The sequence below is a fragment of the Arachis hypogaea genome, chromosome 13 (assembly GCF_003086295.3).
Source record: "Arachis hypogaea cultivar Tifrunner chromosome 13, arahy.Tifrunner.gnm2.J5K5, whole genome shotgun sequence".
NCBI classification, from domain to species: domain Eukaryota; kingdom Viridiplantae; phylum Streptophyta; class Magnoliopsida; order Fabales; family Fabaceae; genus Arachis; species Arachis hypogaea.
Genome location: NC_092048.1, coordinates 30160205 through 30178629, shown reverse-complemented (window position 1 = coordinate 30178629; position 18425 = coordinate 30160205). Strand labels below are relative to the sequence as shown.

The window sequence follows — 18425 nt, the reverse complement described above, 5'->3', positions numbered from 1 at the left end:
ATTTTTTAATACATATATATAATTGAATCATGCTATTTATATAAAACAAATTAATAATTAATATAAAATATATATTAAAATATAAAATAAATATTAAAATAAATTAAATAACACGTAAATTTATAAATAATATACTGTAGCTAATTTGCTAATAAAATTTTTATTATACCCAAAAAAAAAAAAAATCAAAGACCCAATTTGAGAAAGAGGATGGAAAGAGGGAGAATGGTGAAAATGGTGAAAGTTGAAAGGAGCCACAAAGAGGCAAGTTTTTTTTTTTTTAGAAAATATTTTAATTGTTTATTTTGGGTGATTGAATGAGTTTTGGATGGGTTGTTGGTATTATGTGTGTTATTTGTGTAGGTAGTACAAGAACAGCAGCAGAAAGGCGCAGTGATGAAAAATCACAGAGATCTTTAACACCACCATTCTGACCAAACACTGCCACCCCTTCCTTACCACTGCCATCATCATCATCAAAGGGGCTCCCCCTTATAGGGCCAGAATGAATTCCTCTTCCCTATAGCCTTAATTTACTCTTTTATCTCTCTTTCTTTCTGTCTGTGTGTTGAGATATGGAAATTTTGCTGGAATTTTTCCAAGAGGACACCTCTTCCACTTTGGTGCATCCCTAAAGGTTTGTTTGGCCAAGTGGGTTATTAACCAACCAACCCTCAATCCATTTAACTAGTTTGGTTATGTTGTAGTGCATTAAGGTCCTCTATTAGTAAAAAGGCAAAAAGTGTGGTGTCCAAGGGAGAGGGAAAGAAAAAGAAAGAGAGAGAGAGAGATAGAGAGGGAAAAGAGAGAAGAAAGTAAGGAAAGAGATGGGTTAGGCTGAAGATAGAGTTGGTTTAACAACAACAACATTCTTGTTCTAGTTCAGTTTTTACGGTGGGTGTGGGACTTTTTGGTTTTGTGGTAATGGAACTAGGGAAATTGGATGGCAGGGACTTTTGCCAGAAGCAGAAGGAGCAGAACCAGCGGTGGCAGTTGCACAAGCAACAACAACAACAAGAGGAAGAAGAGGGTAGGAAGAAGCAAAGCCTGGACTGTAGAGAATCAAAAACCCACTAAGAAAAAGTGTACTGCTCCATTAAAAGCTGGAAGAGGAAAAGCAAAGCAACAACAACAGCAGCAGCAACCACAAGGTTCTGAGTCTGGATCCTTACAGGAACCATCGTCAGCAACAGCATCAGCACCAACATCATCATCATCAACAATATCATCCTCATCATCATCAAAACCCGGGAATAAATCCAAGTCATGTAGAAGAGGACGAAGGAGAAGAAGAAGAAGAAGAAGAGGAGCAAGATTCTCCTTCTCACCACCACCAAGACCCGAATTTTCATCTCCAATTCCAATATCTCCAACCACAACAACCACCACCACCTTCTTACATAAGCATAGACACCGACCTTCTAAACCCACTGCAACCACCAAGAAAACGTTCTTTTCTTCATCCACCTCTTCTTCCTACAGCGTCATCATCATCACCATCACAGACTCCCACTCCTACTCCCACTCCCACTCCCACTCCCATCGAATATGCAAGAAAAATGGGAGAAACACAGCACCACCGTCCAACATCGTCAAGACTTGGGATGAGGGCCGTGGCCGGAGGAGGAGGAGGAGGAGGGGGAGAAATTGTGGAGGTCCAAGGAGGCCACATTGTGCGGTCCACCGGCCGGAAGGACCGACACAGCAAGGTCTGCACAGCCAAGGGCCCGAGGGACCGCCGTGTGCGACTCTCCGCACACACCGCCATCCAGTTCTACGACGTTCAGGACCGACTCGGCTACGACCGCCCAAGCAAGGCCGTCGACTGGCTCATCAAGAAAGCAAAGGCCGCCATCGACGAGCTCGCGGAGCTCCCCGCATGGAAACCAACTGCCACTACCACGACCGTCGCCGCCGCCGCCGCCGCGGCCTCGAACTCAAATGTTGCTGTTCAGCAGCAGAAGCTCCGGGAGGAGGAGGAAAACCAACAGCTGAATCAAATCGTCCACCGCCAATCGACCACGGTGGACGACGCTATGGAAGCTTCTGGTAGCCGAAAGGCTACCGCACTGGTTGGTGGCAGTGGAAGAATCTCGGAATTTCAACCGCAACATTTGAACGACGATAACGGTAGTAGTGGCAAATACAACAGTGGCGGTTCTGGTTTCTTTCCGCCGACTTTGGACACTGATATAGCTGATACCATTAAGTCTTTCTTTCCGATGGTGGGGCCGGGGGAGGTTGCAACAACGACGTCGTCCTTTCATAACTATCCTCCACCGCCGGATTTGCTTTCGCGTACAACTAGCGGCGGAAGCAACCACAACCACCACCATCACCATCACCATCACCAACAGCAAGATCTGCGGCTCTCGCTGCAGTCTTTCCAGGACCCATCGATTCTTCTTCAGCACCACCAACAACAGCAGCAGCAGCCGCCACACCAACAGCATGTTCACGAGCAAGTGCTCTTCGCCGGAACCACCGCACTAGCGTTCGACGGCGGTTCTTCCGGATGGTCTGAACAGCAGCACCACCAAGAGGAACAGGAGCATGGACGATTGCAGAGAATGGTGGCTTGGAATAATGCCGCTGCAGATGCTAGTAGCAGTGGCCATGCCAGTGGATTCATCTTCAACTCGTCGGCGACGGCGGCTGTGCCGTCTCCTGCGATGTTTGGCCATGGCCAGTTTTTTCCTCAGAGGGGACCCCTTCAGTCCAGTAACACCCCTTCGTTTCGTGCTTGGATAGATCCTTCTTCGATCGCCACGGCTGCCATGACTGTGGATCACCACCACTATCTTTCACCGGCCGCGATCCATCAAGCTTCTATTGGGTTTGCCGGCTCTTCTTCCGGTAGCTTCTCTGGCTTCCGCATACCAGCACGAATTCAGGGTGCGGAGGAGCACGACGGCGTATCTGACAAGCCGTCCTCTGCTTCCTCCGATTCTCGCCATTGACGGAAAGCAAAGACGTCAATAGTTCCAAACTTTTCTTTAGGTAACGCCGTCAATGCAAAATTGTTGAAATCTCAATTGATTTCCTCCCTCTTTCTATTATTTTTACTTTTAATTTTTATTCTCTATTGTTTTGTTGTTTTGCTACTTAGCGTTCGATGGTTGTCTTTGAAGATGTTTGACAGTGAACAGCAAGTAAAAGATCAGCATTGGAATGGATTCTCAGCTGCGAGAGAGTTCAAGATGAGTTTGGACTTTGGATGCTTTGATTTCAATGGCTCACTCAGTATGCCGTGGGAATGAAGAAAATCTGGGGTGAAAATATTCAGGTTTTCCAATCCCCCGGTTTGTTCTGCTTTATTTTTATGTTCATTGATGGTATTTTTCAACCTATGTTTCTAAGCTTTGACAAGGAGTACTGTTTTTGGTTTGTTTTATTTGCTTCAACTGTGTTTGGATTGCTATCTTCTTGTTTCATTTTGTAGTAGTCGTTGTGTTCTTTGTACTTCTATTTCTGGTTTCTACTAGTGTGAAGAAAAACATGCACAACAAATAAATAGCTAGTTTGTTTTAAGGTATCAAATATTTCCAACTTAGTGCAGACCCAGATGCAAGGTTAAGCATTCTCTCTATGACAAAACTGGGCAAACCCAAATAACCCAACATGGGAATTTTGCGTCTTTGAGTGAAAGTATCTATGCTTGTGTATGCTTTTAACCTTCAAATGAGGAAATAAGCATTCATTCTACCGTCTTTGTTTTATTTTCTCGTTTGGATGAGATGAAAGAGCGTTCTCTTTGCACAAACAAAAGAATGATTGTTGTTTTGTTCCCCTTGTCTTTTTTTTTTTTTTTTTTTACTGCTTTATGGTGCCAACCATGATGAACTATCCACTCTTCTCACTAGTCACTAGCTTCCTCATCCTGCAAAAACAATTGAAAGAGTTATAATCTAAAGTTTCCATCACACCTATCTATTTCGTGCTTCAATTTTGGAAGCATTTGACTGAGAAGTCGTTGTCCATCAACAGTAGAAACTCTTTGACAAAAGGAAAAAAAAAAGTTGTTTGCGTGAGAGTTAAAAGGCCATTTTTTTTTCCTAAATTCAATACATGCCTACTGCTTTCGCTTTTTCCATGTCACATTTTGTATTTCTTCTTTAGCTTAAGTATGCTATGATAGTGAGTCAAATGTTGATTAGTAACAAAAAAGTTAGCATGATAAAGGAAGGAAAACAACCCGCAACCTCAAGTCCTCTTGATAAAACCACTTATCCACTTACACAAATCGTCATCAAACATTATTAGTTTATTACCAAGAACATGATTAATTCAATTCGTTAACTAGTGATCCTAAAACCGCATTAAGTCTTCTAGCAAACACTCTTTTTCATTCTTATTATGCAAATTTGAGACACTTTTACGTTTATTTAAAAGCAAATGTCAATTTCTAGTGTATGAGTTTCTAGTATCAGCTCTGAATCTTGTTTTAGCTTTCTAAACCCAAAAAAAAGTGAAATAAATATATCAGGTGTTTCTTTTTGTTTGTTTTCAACCTTACATCAGTAACATGAGAAACTGTTTATTGGTGGGGATGACTTGGGTAGAAAAAAATCATTACAGTTGGTGAAAGTGGAATTCACCTTCAGGGGGCAGAGCCATGAAAGTGAAGGGTATGAAATTAGCACGGTGAAGCTCAATCATGGAAGGAGTTCACACTCCTCCTAGATGCCACCAAAATTTTGGTACTTTCACACCTGTCCGTGGTCCCCTACCCCTCCCTGTAATCTCAGAACCACATAAAAATCTCTTCCTCTTCTCTATGGGGATAATGAAAATAAGATTAAAAAAAAATCAAATAACCTTCTTTTCTTATTTTGGTAAAGAATTACTTTTATTTAACCAATGATCGGGGTGAATATTGTAGTAGTCCGAAGATGTTTTGGAATTTCGGTGGTTCATAAAATATCTTAACTGAAAAATGGTTAAAATACCTAATATACCCTTCTTTGGAAAACACCATCAAACCCCCTCCCCCCTTTCTCTGACAAGTCCTCAAGACCTCCACCACATCAAGCAGGGCAAGACTCATAAGTTGTGTTTTTTTGTTTTAATTACATAATTTTATTAAATTTTCAATTAAGTTTATATATATATATATATATATATATATATATATATATATATATATATATATATATATATATATATATATATATATATATATATATATATATGAGGTCTTTATACCATATTAAATTTTGTAATTAAATTTCTAATGTGATAAAAACGTTGAAATTAATGGAATATTTTATTAAATAATGCAGAATATTCAGTCAAGTGTTAGGTATATTCGTTTTACTTGACGGAATATTCTGTTAATTTTAGTATTTTTATTAAGGTTTAATTACTCTGTTGGTCCCTATAGTTTCACCAAATTTTTAATTAGGTCCCTATACTTTTTTTCCTTTCAATTGGATCCCTACACTACTATAATTTTGTAATTAAGTCCTTCTTAGTGTAAAAAATATTAGAGTTAACTGAATATTTATTCGCAAATTGAAGGTATTTATAATTAAAAACTTAATTAAATCTTTGACCGCATGCATTCTAGTAAAAATATTATGTTAATTTTAACATTTTTAACATGAAAATGACGTAATTACAAAATTAAAAGTAGTGTAGGGACCCAATTGAATGGAAAAAAAGTATAGGGACCTAATTAAAAATTTGGTGAAACTATAGGGACCAACAGAGTAATTAAACCTTTTATTAACATAGCCACATAGGCACTTAATTACAAAATTTGGGATAGAAACTCAATCGAAAAGAGAAAAGAAAAAAGTATAGAGACTTAATTAAAAATTTAATAAAATTATAAAATTTGAGAGAATAATTAACTTTTTTTTTAAATAATAGCAAAGAGCATAAACACAAAAAACTAATATATATATATATATATATATATATCATACTCAAATACATCCCTCAAATTTTGCATAAGATGTTTTGATTTCTAAGAAAAGTTTATTACGTTGAGGTTTTTGAACTTTATAAAGGTAAGACGTGTAGGTTTTTTCTTTATACTTTTAAAAATTTATTTGTCTAAATAAAAATAGCAAATCTGACTAAGGTAAGAACTTGTATATCTTAATTTTGTAATGTTGAAGAATTTTAATATAATAAAAAAATTTTTGGGATAGAAACATTTGACACAAAATTCCTTAAACTTTGTTTGTTTACAAGCACGAGACACTGAGGCATAGATATAAAATCATGTTTGGCAAATATGGACAGAGACATTGTGTTAAAAAATATTGAATTAGTATATTTTGTATCTATCCTAATAAGAAAGACACAAAAATACTAATAAAAGACACAACTTATTTTTTATTTTTTTTATTATTCTTATTAATTTTTCATAATTATATTTTTTAATATTATAAATTTAACAATTAAAATATGCAACATCACATTCTCTAATTGTAATTAAAATTAAATTAAAATTAAAATATAGCTATATTATATTACTAATTTAACAACCAATTGTAATTGAAATTAAATTAAAATATTAAAATAAAAAAATAGCTATATTATATTACTAATTTAACAACCAAAATGTGTCACATGACACTCTCTCATTAATAAACTCTCTTCCTAAATTTTTTTATTAAATAAAATAAATATTTTATTAACTGAAATAGGTAATTTGTAGCATTTTTGCTGAAATTCATCTTTTTACTTATCTCATTTACATTATAAACAACTTTACTTTGAGCATATATTGTTTACAGTATAAACAAGATAAGATACATCACGGGTTGCACGTATCAAACGTGATACGTGGATATAGTGGGATCCACGTATCTTGTTTATACTAAAAAAATGAGATATGTTCAAACTAAAAAATCGTTTACAGTGTAAACGAGATATATGATGAATTAAAACTTTTTCCTGTAAACGAGATACATTACGACAAAAATCAATCACGACAAATCATATGTAACTGACTTTTGATTCCTTGACAACTCAATTTCTCCCTAATTAACTAATCACCAATTCCTTGATCAACCAATTCAGAAAAGAAGTTAAGTACAAATCTGATTTAAGTTTAAATATTATTCAAGAATAGTCCTTAGGCTAAATTATATGTCATTTATCCAAAGCTAGTCCTAAACAATTGAAACTTACAAAAAAAATGATGTTCAAAAGTTTTTTAATCCAAATTTTATGTCACTTATTCAAACTATAGCAATTGAAAATCATAAAGTGCCGCACACTCTTTAAAACACTATTCCTAGTTAAATCAAAAAGTCATGAGAAAGTTTTCAAACTAATTCCAATATTAAGTTTTTCCAAAATAATATTAGAATCTAAAACAAAGTCAGAATATTTTCGAGCAATTCTAAATCTTTAGGGATGAAGAATAAAAACTCAATCATGAAATAAATCAAAGCATAAACCTCAAATAAAGTAAAACACTTATATTAATAATTCATAAAAAGATGAACAAGGCTCCTAACCTTAACAAAGGAGATTAGTTGCTCATGGTAGAATGAAAACAGAATCCTAAAGTGTGGTGTAAAACGAGGTGTGTTGTGTAATGTGTGTTCCCTGTTCGTGGACAAAGTCCTTATTTAAAACCTAAAACCAAAACTTAAAATTCAAATTCAAACTAAATCAAAACAAAATCAAATCTAATCAAATTAAATATTTTTTAATAACTCCTAATTAACTAGTGATTTTTCTTGAGAATAGAGCTTGAGCCTTGGTGCTTGATTACTTCCTTAAGCATTATGGGCTTGAATTTAATCTTGGGCTTGAGTGCACCTCCCATAAGGTTTTGGCATTTGACCTACATGAAGGATGTCCCACGCCCTTGAAGACTTGAAGCTGGCATGTGTGCCGTGGGACATGTGCGTGCACGGAGAGAAGTGAAGTGGGCAACGTCCCACATCCTCATGGAGCAAAGGGTAAGGGCTTCTATCTAATGGCCCAACGTGCGATGTTCATGAAGGTGGCATGCAACGTGCTCGTGGGTGAGGGAGCTGGGGCTGCTGGCCAATGGCTCAATGTGCAACGTCTTCGCATAGAGAAGAAGCTTGGCATGGAAGACACCCCACGTTGGTGATGAGAGGAAGACTTGCCGTGGGGGACGTCCCATGTTGGTGAAGAGAGGAAGACTTGGAGAGTGAAGGTGGCGAGACAAGTGTGGCAACGCATGCATAGGTGTGGGGGATGTGGCACACCATGCTTGGATGGAGTTTGCAGTGTTACATGGCATGTAGAAGTGTATTTGGGGGGTGTTTTGGACATGTTTTGGGCATGGAAAGAATGGCTGGGCATGTGGGGACGTCCCACGCCTTCGTGGAGCACTTTCAGGGGGTATTTTGGTGCATGGAGGGCGTGTAGAGGGCGTGGGTCACATCCCATGCTAGGCTTTTTCATGTTGAACTTTTTGTGCTCAAAGATGAGGGTCTTTCGCCGCCTAAACGTAACGTCTACTATGAATACTTACATATCGTTGGAAAGCTCTGAAAGTTGGCTTTTTAACGCTACTAGAATTGCTTGATTTTGATCTCTACAGCTCAAGTTATACTCACTCAAGTATGAAGAGGTCGAGATGATAACATCCACAAATTCTCTTTGCACTTCCTTTTGCATGGTACCTTCCTTGGTTCTTCCAGTGGCTTCTTTGGTTGTCCTTCTCCTCTTTTGTTCTTGTCTAAAAGCTTTCAACAACTTCCTAAACATATCAAAGCACAAAGCAACTCCAAGAAACATCGATTAAAGCACAAAAATCTCAATTAAAATAAGAAAATCACTAACTTTATTCAAAGAAATAATAAAAAAATAACTAAAGATGCTCATGCATCAATGTTTCACGTAGCCTCCAACACCAAACTTAGAATGGTTGCTTGTCCTCAAGCAACAAAGAGAAATAGAGGTGGTGAAATATAATAAAGATGTATGTTGAATGATCATGATTTATCCAGTAAAAATGCGAATAAGTGATGCAAAAAGTTTATTCAAATAAAATAAACAAAATCAATGACAAAATAAAAAGTTAACGACGATTAGGTTGCTGCCCAACAAGCATTTTTTTAACGTCATTAGTTTGACAGTTGGTTCTTGCTAAGTTAGAGGATGGTCATGGTGCTTCAACCTCTCCCCCCTCACTGTAAACTTCCATCCTTTGTCTTCTTCAAAGATTTCAATATGCTCAAGAGAAATAATTTTTTTCACTATATATGGTCCAAACCAATTTGAGTTGAAGTCTTCCGAAAATGGCTTTAATGGATGCTAGGCTAGCATTACTTTTTCCACTGTAGACAAGTCTCTTGTAAGGAACTTCTTGTTTTTCCATCCCATGAGCTTCTGCCAGTGAACTTCTTTTTCTTTATTTGATGATGCACTCCTAACACCAAATTTAGGCATGATGTTAGGGGGATCTTGTTGATTTTCATACAGGGAGGCTTAGGTTGTAAATTCTTGTTAGCTTCTTTTAAGGTTGTGTCTTCAATTTGCTGCACCACTTCTATTTCTTCTCTTACTTTCAAGCATGGAGGTGAAACTTCTAGAGGCATGTCAGTATGGGCTTCCTACATATTTGGATCAATTGAATCAATCCTCACGCAATTCTCCTTCTGATTTGAATGATGTATGGTTTTAAAAGCATGAAAACTTAAATGTTCATCATGCATCCTCAACATTAATTCACCATTTTCTACATCTATCAAGGCTTGCCAGTAGTTAGGAATGACCTTCCTAGGATTATGGAGGCATTTTCATCTTCCTTCATGTCAAGGATCACAAAATCTGCTTGGAGAAAAAACTTTCCCACCTTAACCAAGACATTCTCAACTACTCTATGTGCATGCTTCATTGATCTATCCACCATTTTGAGGGCTATTCTTGTAGGTTTCTAATGAGTGGATATTTTATACGCTTTTGGCATGGTTTCCTTAGTATTTTTAGTACATTTGATTAAGTTTTATTATGTTTTAGTAGGTTTTAGTGCAAAAATCATTTTTTGGATGCTACTTTGAGTCTTTATCATTTTTCTATGATTTTAGGTGATTTTTGGATGAATTTAACAAATTTTGCAAAATTCTAATTCAGAGGCAAAAGGACTGCAGATTTTGTCAACTTCTGACCTCTGTGCATTCAAACAAACATTTCTAGAGCTATTCAGGTCCAATTGACATGGTCTCAACGGCGTTGGAAAGCTAACTTCCAGGGCTTTCCAAAAATATGTAATAGTTTATACTTGTCTTTGGAAATGAAGGTCCAAAACGGGCGTTGAACGCCCAAAACACCCCCCTTTCTGGTGTTCAATGCCCCAAAGGGAGCAAGCTTGGCGTTTTGACGCCCAAAAGGGATCAAACTCGGCGTCCAACGCCCCAAGAAGAGCACTAGGACGTGGATTCACCCCAAGCTCATCCCAAACACTCACCAAGTGGGTCCGGAAGTGGATTTTCACACCCTTTAGCTTAGTTTATCACATTTTTGTAATTTTTAATTATGAGTAACATCTTTTAGGTCTAGTATTTTATTATAAATAAGAGACTTCCTTCCTCCTGAGGATTAGGCCTCCCAGGAGGGGAGAAGTACAAACACATTACTACTATTACTTTCTGTAAGCTATGAGCAACTAAACCTCCTAGGTTAAGGTTAGGAGCTCTGCTGATTCTCATGGATTAATAATATTACTATTTCTATTTCAATCTATGTTTGATTCCATTCTAAGATGTATCTTCGTTCTTCAAACTAATGAAACTGGGTGGAACGAGAGTATCGCCCCTTTTCTACATGGGTTCTTGCGAGTCCCTAGCGGGATAGCATTGAATCACAAGCTTGATTATACATCTCTTAGACGGCTAATCCACGACTTCGTTGGGGACATGGGAACATCTGTTCAGCCGAGGTACGGGGCGATTAGAGCCTTTGTGGTATAGACTAGAATCATAAAGCTTCATTCTCCGATCCGGAAGATCCGACCTTATCTGTGGCATTTTTAGTAGGATCACCAGGGATTGAATTGCTAGAGCTTCACCCTCATTCAGATTGGATGACCATTAATATCGGTGTGTGATCTGAAGCAGAGGAGATTAATGACCACTAGCCCCGGCGTTAATCACTTACAGTTTGTCATGGAATGATTCATCCATTGTTGGAGTAGATAGTAAGAAAAGTTAATTCGGAAAGAAGAAGCATCTCCGAAGCCTCAACCGATTTCTTATCACTGTTTTCACACCAATTTAGTAATTCTTTCCTTATTATGTTTTTATGCGTTTTTCACAACCACTATCTTTTTTATCCGCCTGACTAAGATTTACAAGATAGCTATTGCTTGCTCAATCCAACAATCTCCATGGGATTCGACCCTCACTCACCTGAGGTATTACTTGGACGACCCAGTGCACTTGCCGGTTCATCTATGCGAAGTTTGTGGAGTTCAATTTTGCGCACCAAATTTTCGGCGCCGTTGCCGGGGATTGTTCGAGATTCACAAACTACCGGACTATCTTGTTGCTTAGATTAGGTACTTTTTACAGATTAAAAGAGCAAATAAACCGTAATTTTACTCTTTTAATTGTGTTTCTTGTTTTCTTTTTCAAAACCTTTTTCTTTTCTTTAGTAATCTTTATCTTTTGTTTGAGTCTTGTGTCAGATTTTAAGTTTGGTGTCCCTTTTTGTGTTCATATTTTTCTTTGAATGTTTGAAATTGTTCTTGTTTTCTTTCTTGATGTTCGAAATTTTCTTGATAATTTTTCTTGTTTGATTTCAAAATCTTTAAGTTTGGTGTCTTTTTGGTGTTTCTTGGTTTTTCTTTCCTTTAGTTTTTCAAAAATTTTCCTTGAGTGTTCTTCATAGTATTCGAACTATTCTTGTTATTTTCTTTTATTTGATCTTAAAATTTTTAAATTTGGTGTCCTTTTGTGTTTTTCTTTCCAAATTTTTGAAATCCTAGTCAATTGATTTCTAAATTTTTAAGTTTGGTGTCTTTTAGTGTTTGTCTTTTTAATTTTTCAAAATTCAAAAATTCAAAATTCAAATTTTAAACTTTCTTGTTATCTTTTCAAATCTTTGTCTTAGAGTTAAGCCTCAAAGTAGTCCCTAAATTTGTACTCGAGCCTCAAAGTGATCCCTGAAATTAATAATTTCTCAAATTCGTCCCCGAAATTGCACTCCGGGACTCATAGTAGTCCCTGAGACATTTTCCGTTCATCAGAACCTTAAAACGATGTCGTTTTGAACAAAAAAATAAAAAAAGGCGTAGCATAGACCCCCCCTCAATTCGAACCAAAAAAAAAAAAGAAAAAAGAAAAAAAGAAAGTGTAGCGTAGAACCACCCCCTCCCAATTCCCAATCTGTTCCATCCCCATCCCCATCCCCAACCTTCCCCTTCCCCTTCCCCTTCCCCTTCTCCTTCTCCATCCCCATCCCCATCTCCTTCTCCTTTTCCTTCCTCTTCTAATTAAACGGGTCATGTAACTAGCTTCATTCCAAGACATCCAACTCATCTGTCTCAGACCGGAAAGCCCTTTCAAAATTCCTTACTATCAACGACCACCACTGCAAACCAAAAAGAAATGGCAGATTTAATAACAAAATCCCTTAAATCAATAAAATCTCGAATACTATTCTTTCCACTCTCATCATCACTCTCACACCGTTCGCCGCTCAACCTCCGCCGCGTAGCACTAACAACCACCCGCCTATGACTCCTCCTCCTCTTCCATCTTCACCTTCTCATCTAGCGGCGACAACAACAACCAGAACATATATGTGAAAGGGAAAGGGAAAGGTTGGGAAAGCATAAGGGGAAGAGGAAGGAGAAAGGGTTAGGGATGGGGAAGGGGAAGGGGAAGAGAAAGGGGTTGGGGATGGGGTAGGGGAAGAGGAAGGGGAAGGTTGGGGATGAGGATGGGGATGGGGATGGAACAGATTGGGAATTGGGAAGGGGGGTGGTTCTATGCTAAGGGGAAGGAGAAGGAGAAGTGGTTGGGAATGGGGAAGGGGAAGGGGAAAGGAAAGGGGATGGGGATGGGGATGGGGATGGGGATGGAGAAGGAGAAGGGGAAGGTTGGGGATAGGGATGGGGATGGAACAGATTGGTAATTGGGAGGGGGGTGGTTCTACGCTACGCTTTCATTTTTTCTTTTTTCTTTTTTTTTTTGGGTTCGAATTGGGGGGTTTACGCTACGCCTTTTTTTTTTTGTTCAAAACGACGTCGTTTTAAGGTTCTGATGAACAGAAAATGTCTCAGGGACTACAATGAGTCCCGGAGTGCAATTTCAGGGACAAATTTGAGAAATTATTAATTTCAGGGATCACTTTGAGGCTCGAGTGCAAGTTCAGGGACTACTTTGAGGCTTAACTCCTTTGTCTTATCTTTTTCTTTAAAATTCAAAATTTTATCTTATCTTGTTTTAAATTCAAATTTTAAAATTCAAATTTCAAATTTTTTTTCTTACCTTAATTCAAGTTCAATTTTCAAACTTCAAGATTTCAAAATTCAAAGTTTCAAAATTCAAGTTTTAGAATTCAGATTTCAAATTTTAAATTTTAAATTTCAAATTTCAAAATTTTCAAAATTCAATTTTCAAATTTTAAAAATAAAATCTTTTCAAATCTTTCAAATCTTATCTTTCCTAATCTGTGTTTGACTTTTCCTTTCCAATTTTTAATTTTGAAGATCTTCTTTTGACTTTCCCTTTTTAAATTTCAAATTTTCAAAATAAAATCTTTTATTCTTTTCAAATCTTGTTAGTTAGTTAGTTGCTTGTTTTATCTTATTCTAATTTTAAAAGTTGGGTATCTCTTTTATTCTCCTTTCTCTTTCCTCTTTTAATTTCAAAACTTTTTTAAAAAATCAAATCTTCTGTTTTAATTTTAAAATCTTATCTTATCTTGTTTGATTTTCCTTTTCAAATTTCAATTTTGCAATTCTTTGATTAACTCTTTCTTTTTTTAAAAAAAAATTTCAAAAATTTTTAAAATCAAATCTTTTATCTTATTTTCAAATCTTTTTAATTAATTGTTTGCTTTATCTTCTTTAATTTTTCTTTTCTCTTTCTTTTTTAATTTCAAACATTTTTACACAATTTCTTTCTATTTTTTTAAAATTGTTCGAATTTCATAATTATTTTTTTCTTTCTATTTTTATTTAATTTTGAAAAGAAAGAGAATTTTTAATTCTTGCTCTTTCTTCTTGGGTATTTCACTAGGAGTTTTCTATACTTTGACATAGAGATTCCCACTTTTCTTTGTCTCTTACTTATGCAGGATTACCAAAAATCACTATGGATCCAAATGAGGATGCATAACCCAGAAGAACCTTGGGATCTTATACAGCTTCCACTCCTGACTTCTATGGAAGGAGCATTAGTATACCTCCTATTGGAGTAGCTCATTTTGAGCTCAATCCACAGTTGATCATCTTGGTGCAACAAACTTCCTAGTTTCATGGACTTCCTCAAGAAGACCCTACTAGATTTTTCTCTGACTTCCTGCAGATCTGTGATACTGTAAAGACCAAGGGAGTAGATCCTGAAGTCTACAGGATGATTCTTTTCCCATTTGCTTTGAGAGATCAAGCAAAGGGTTGGTTGGATGTCTAACCCAAGGGGAGCTTGAATACCTGGAGTCGGGTAGTCAGCAAATTTTTGAACAAGTACTTTCCCCAAAAGAAGCTAACCCAGCTAAGACTGGACATTCAAGGCTTCAAACAAGAGGATAATGAGTCTCTTTATGACGCCTGGGAAAGGTACAAGTTAATGCTCAAAAAATGTCCCATTGAAATGTTCACAGAGTGGGTCAAGCTGGATATCTTCTATGACGAACTCTCTGAAAGAGACAAGGTATCCCTGGATAATTCTACGAGTGGCTCTTTACACATGAAGAAGACTTAAAGGAGGCCAACAAACTCATTGAGATGGTGGCTAATAACCAATACCTATACTCATAAGAGAAAACCTCAATGAAAAGGGAGGACAACGGAGTGTCAACCAAATTTGCTATCCATGAACAAAATGAATCTTTAGTCTAGCAGCTGAACATTCTCACACAACAAGTGTTGAGCTTGCAAAGTTCAGTTAACAACCCTCCTTCTCAGCCCCCACAGTCTTGGAGTACTCTTGACCTGGCACCTGCAATAGCAGAACTTGTAAAGCGCCAGCAAGGCTTCATGCAGGAGGCCAAAGCCTCCATAAGGAATATGGAAGTACGGTTAAACCCCGCTAAACAGCACTTATCTGAACAGATAAGAGAAGAGTGCCAAGCTCTTCAATTAAGGAGTACCCTAAATACCCAGCCTCATAACAGTAAGAGGCAGGGAGAAGAGCTAGCAGAAGATGAATAAGCTGTAGTTCAAGGTACTCATCAGAACACTAAACTTAAAAATTTTGGTGAAGGGGGCAGCCCAGGCATCCAACGCCCAGAAAGGGGCAGCCCAAGCATTGAACGCCAGTCCAAGGGAGGCCAAACACGTGTAAGTGCTGAGAACACCTCTTCTAAGCAAGATGGTAGCCTTTCTATAGGCACTATAGACACTCACCCTGCACCACTCATGGCCCTTGAGTACAAGGGCAAGTTACCATACCTTCGAAGACTCCAGAAAGTAAAAAAGGATAGACAATTTGCCAAATTCTTAGAAACTTTCAAGAAACTGGAGATCAAAATCCCTTTACAGAGGCTCTTGAACAAATGCCTTCATAAGCTAAGTTCATAAAGGAAATACTGAATAATAAGAGGGATTAGAGGGAAGTAAAGACAGTGGTGCTTACTAAGGAGTGCAGTGCAGTCATTCAGAGGAACCTTCCTCAGAAACTTCAGAGACCCCCTAACACTCTTCCTAGAAACACAGAAGTGAATCCAAGAGAAGAGTGTAAGGACCTCATTAATACCTAGGAGGCTGAGTCTAAGATGGTACACACTGTTGAGGAACTAGATGAAGAAGAGACTTAAGAAGAGGCTGGAAGCACACTGTTACACGCCCCTTTCGTGAGAAGAAAGCCTGAAGTACTACACCCTCAGAAGACCCAAAAGGAGACAAAGGACAAGCATTACTCACAATCCTTGGAAGGCTCTAAGAAGCTGCAAATCAATATTTCTTTTGCTGAGATTTTGGAGCAATGGTCTCTAACTACTGATAGAAACCTCTCTGATGCTGAGAGAGGCGAATTGATGATGAGGTTTGATGTAGAGGACAAAACCGTCGACTCGGAATTTTATCTCAAAATAAGATTGGCGTTGTAAGTATAGCTCCAAGCCGACAAGCAATGCTCAAATCAAATGTTTTTAAAATTCAAATCAAATATAAACCGAGAGTAATTAAACCTCGGGTCGTTCTCCCTAGGAATGCAATTGCGAGTGCCACGCTTTCGGTTGTGAGAAAAAGGGGTTTTGCAAAATCAAAGAACAAATGATTAAAAGAACTAAGGAATGCTCAAAATTGGAAATTAATGCAAGCAAAAAAGAAGTAGAATCAAAACTAGTGAAAATGCTAAAAATGCATAAAAGAAGCCTTAACTTGGGAGTGAGGATCCAAGGAATCCTATCATTGCCATAACCACAACTATGATAATTATGATGAGTTAATCTCACCTATTTAACCCCTAACATCGAGAAATAAGTCAAGCAAGTATAATTGACCTTAATCCATAAGTCCTAACCAACTTACCAAACTAGTTGATAAAAGGCTAGAGTCAATGGAAACAAGAATCAACTAACTACCCAAGAATTACCACTAAATGTCGGACATTATGACTCTAGTAATGTAACACCCTAATTACCCTAAGCTTTACCTCTAACCGTAAAGTAAAGGTTAATCAGAGGTTACGACAGTTCTAAGGCTTATATATATATATATATATATATATATATATATATATATATATATATATATATATATATATATATATATAGAAAGAATAGTATAATCTAGAAGCCTGATGAAGGATTAAGCTCAAATTACAGAATTACAAAAGCGTGAGACGTTCATACGAAACTAACGCATAGGATACAAGGTATAAGTATAAGAGAATGAAACATATATAAATATAAGAATATAATAATCATAGAGAACTAGCCGCAGCTTGCGGAGTTTAAGCCGACTAGTTACAAATAGAACGATTCAGAGTTTAGAATTAAAACAGCTTATACAATCTATCTCTCAAGTAAGCCTCTAAGGCCATTAAGATAAAATACAAAAGATGTGAGAGTAACTATATCAAAGTAAAATAAATTAAACCAAGGAAGAACCATACTCTGCTCTGTCACCATATCCGCAATCTCACCGAGGTAGATTACGACCTGCATCTGAAAAACAACAACAAAGTATGGAATGAGAATCGGAGATTCTCAGTATGGTAACAGTGCCCAATAATGTAAGATGTAAGGCTCCGAGACGCCGAAGGCAATCCTAGAACTCCACATCACATACGGAATTCAAGCTTAGCATCAATAAATAAATAAAGGACTTAAACCATAAATCGGGTCATCAAGACTTAGGGGATTTCTAACTAATGCTAATCACACCGCTGTATCCCATAGCCCTCGCCAGCCTAACCTCCGTGCGATCCCATCGCCACCGCCTACCTAACCTCCTATCACCAGACAATCATAAATAATGCAGGCAAGTAAAACACAGATAATATTCATATACAACAAGTAATTCAAGAAGCAAGTAAGGATGTTATACAATTAGGCAAACTCAAGTAAGCAAAGCAAGCAAGCAGATAGAAGATGCACATGATGAATGTCTGCCCTATTGGCTATGATATCACATGTCGGTTATTGTGCCAAACCCGACGTCAAATTCGGTCGACAACTCCCGGATCAGTCTCTCTATTGCGTATAAGGAGGAAAATTCCGAGGGAGAGTGCCCTACCACCTTCTCCTTTTGGGGGAAAATATTCCGAGGGAACATGCCCTACCACCTTCCTCTGGTTGTCGCATGATTCCGTAGGTTAGTGCCCTACCACCTTGCAATCAGAGAGAAGTCGCATTTTCAGGAGGAAGAATTCCGGGGGATAAGTGCCCTACCACCTTCTCCTTTCAGAGGGAAATATTCCGAGGGAACGTGCCCTACCACCTTCCTCTGGTTGCGAAAAGTATGAGTGAGAAGTCCAGCTTCAACTCTCACATCCGAACGTAGGCGGGATTCTGCCACAGCCCCTACGACGGAGAACAGTGCATAGTATAATTACATATTCAATTCTCAGAGGCCACTCCACATAACACACTTCCACTGATACTCGTTGACGTTGGGATTTTTGCCAGTAAAGAAGTTCAATAAAATACTCGCGTTGTAGATATAGTCTCTAAACCGACAGAAATTCCTTCGTACAAACGTTTTGGGTGTCACAAGTAACAAACCCCTTAAAAATTGTTAACCGAGTATTCAAACCTCGGGTCGTCTTCTCAAGGAAATGCAAGGAAGTATGTTCTTATTATTGGCTATA

The 18425-nt window shown here is 37.5% G+C and overlaps 1 protein-coding gene across 2 annotated transcripts; it reads left to right on the top strand.

The window, feature by feature from the left end:
* The first annotated feature begins 200 nt into the window (after nt 1–200).
* Nucleotides 201–3540, top strand: LOC112737904 (transcription factor TCP4). 2 transcript variants are annotated; one of them, XM_025788055.3, is made up of 3 exons: nt 201–264; nt 364–3000; nt 3132–3540. In XM_025788055.3, exon 2 carries the CDS (start codon nt 1560–1562, stop codon nt 2958–2960), a length of 1401 nt encoding a protein of 466 aa, XP_025643840.1. In that variant the 5' UTR covers nt 201–264; nt 364–1559; the 3' UTR covers nt 2961–3000; nt 3132–3540. The 2 variants fall into 2 exon arrangements, with proteins under 2 accessions (XP_025643840.1, XP_025643839.1); XM_025788054.3 differs by having other exon boundaries at nt 3110–3540.
* The last annotated feature ends 14885 nt before the right edge of the window (nt 3541–18425 follow it).

Bases quoted from the DNA above. Each gene is read 5' to 3' on its own strand.
- LOC112737904 (XM_025788055.3), top strand. From the start codon at position 1,560: ATGGGAGAAACACAGCACCACCGTCCAACATCGTCAAGACTTGGGATG.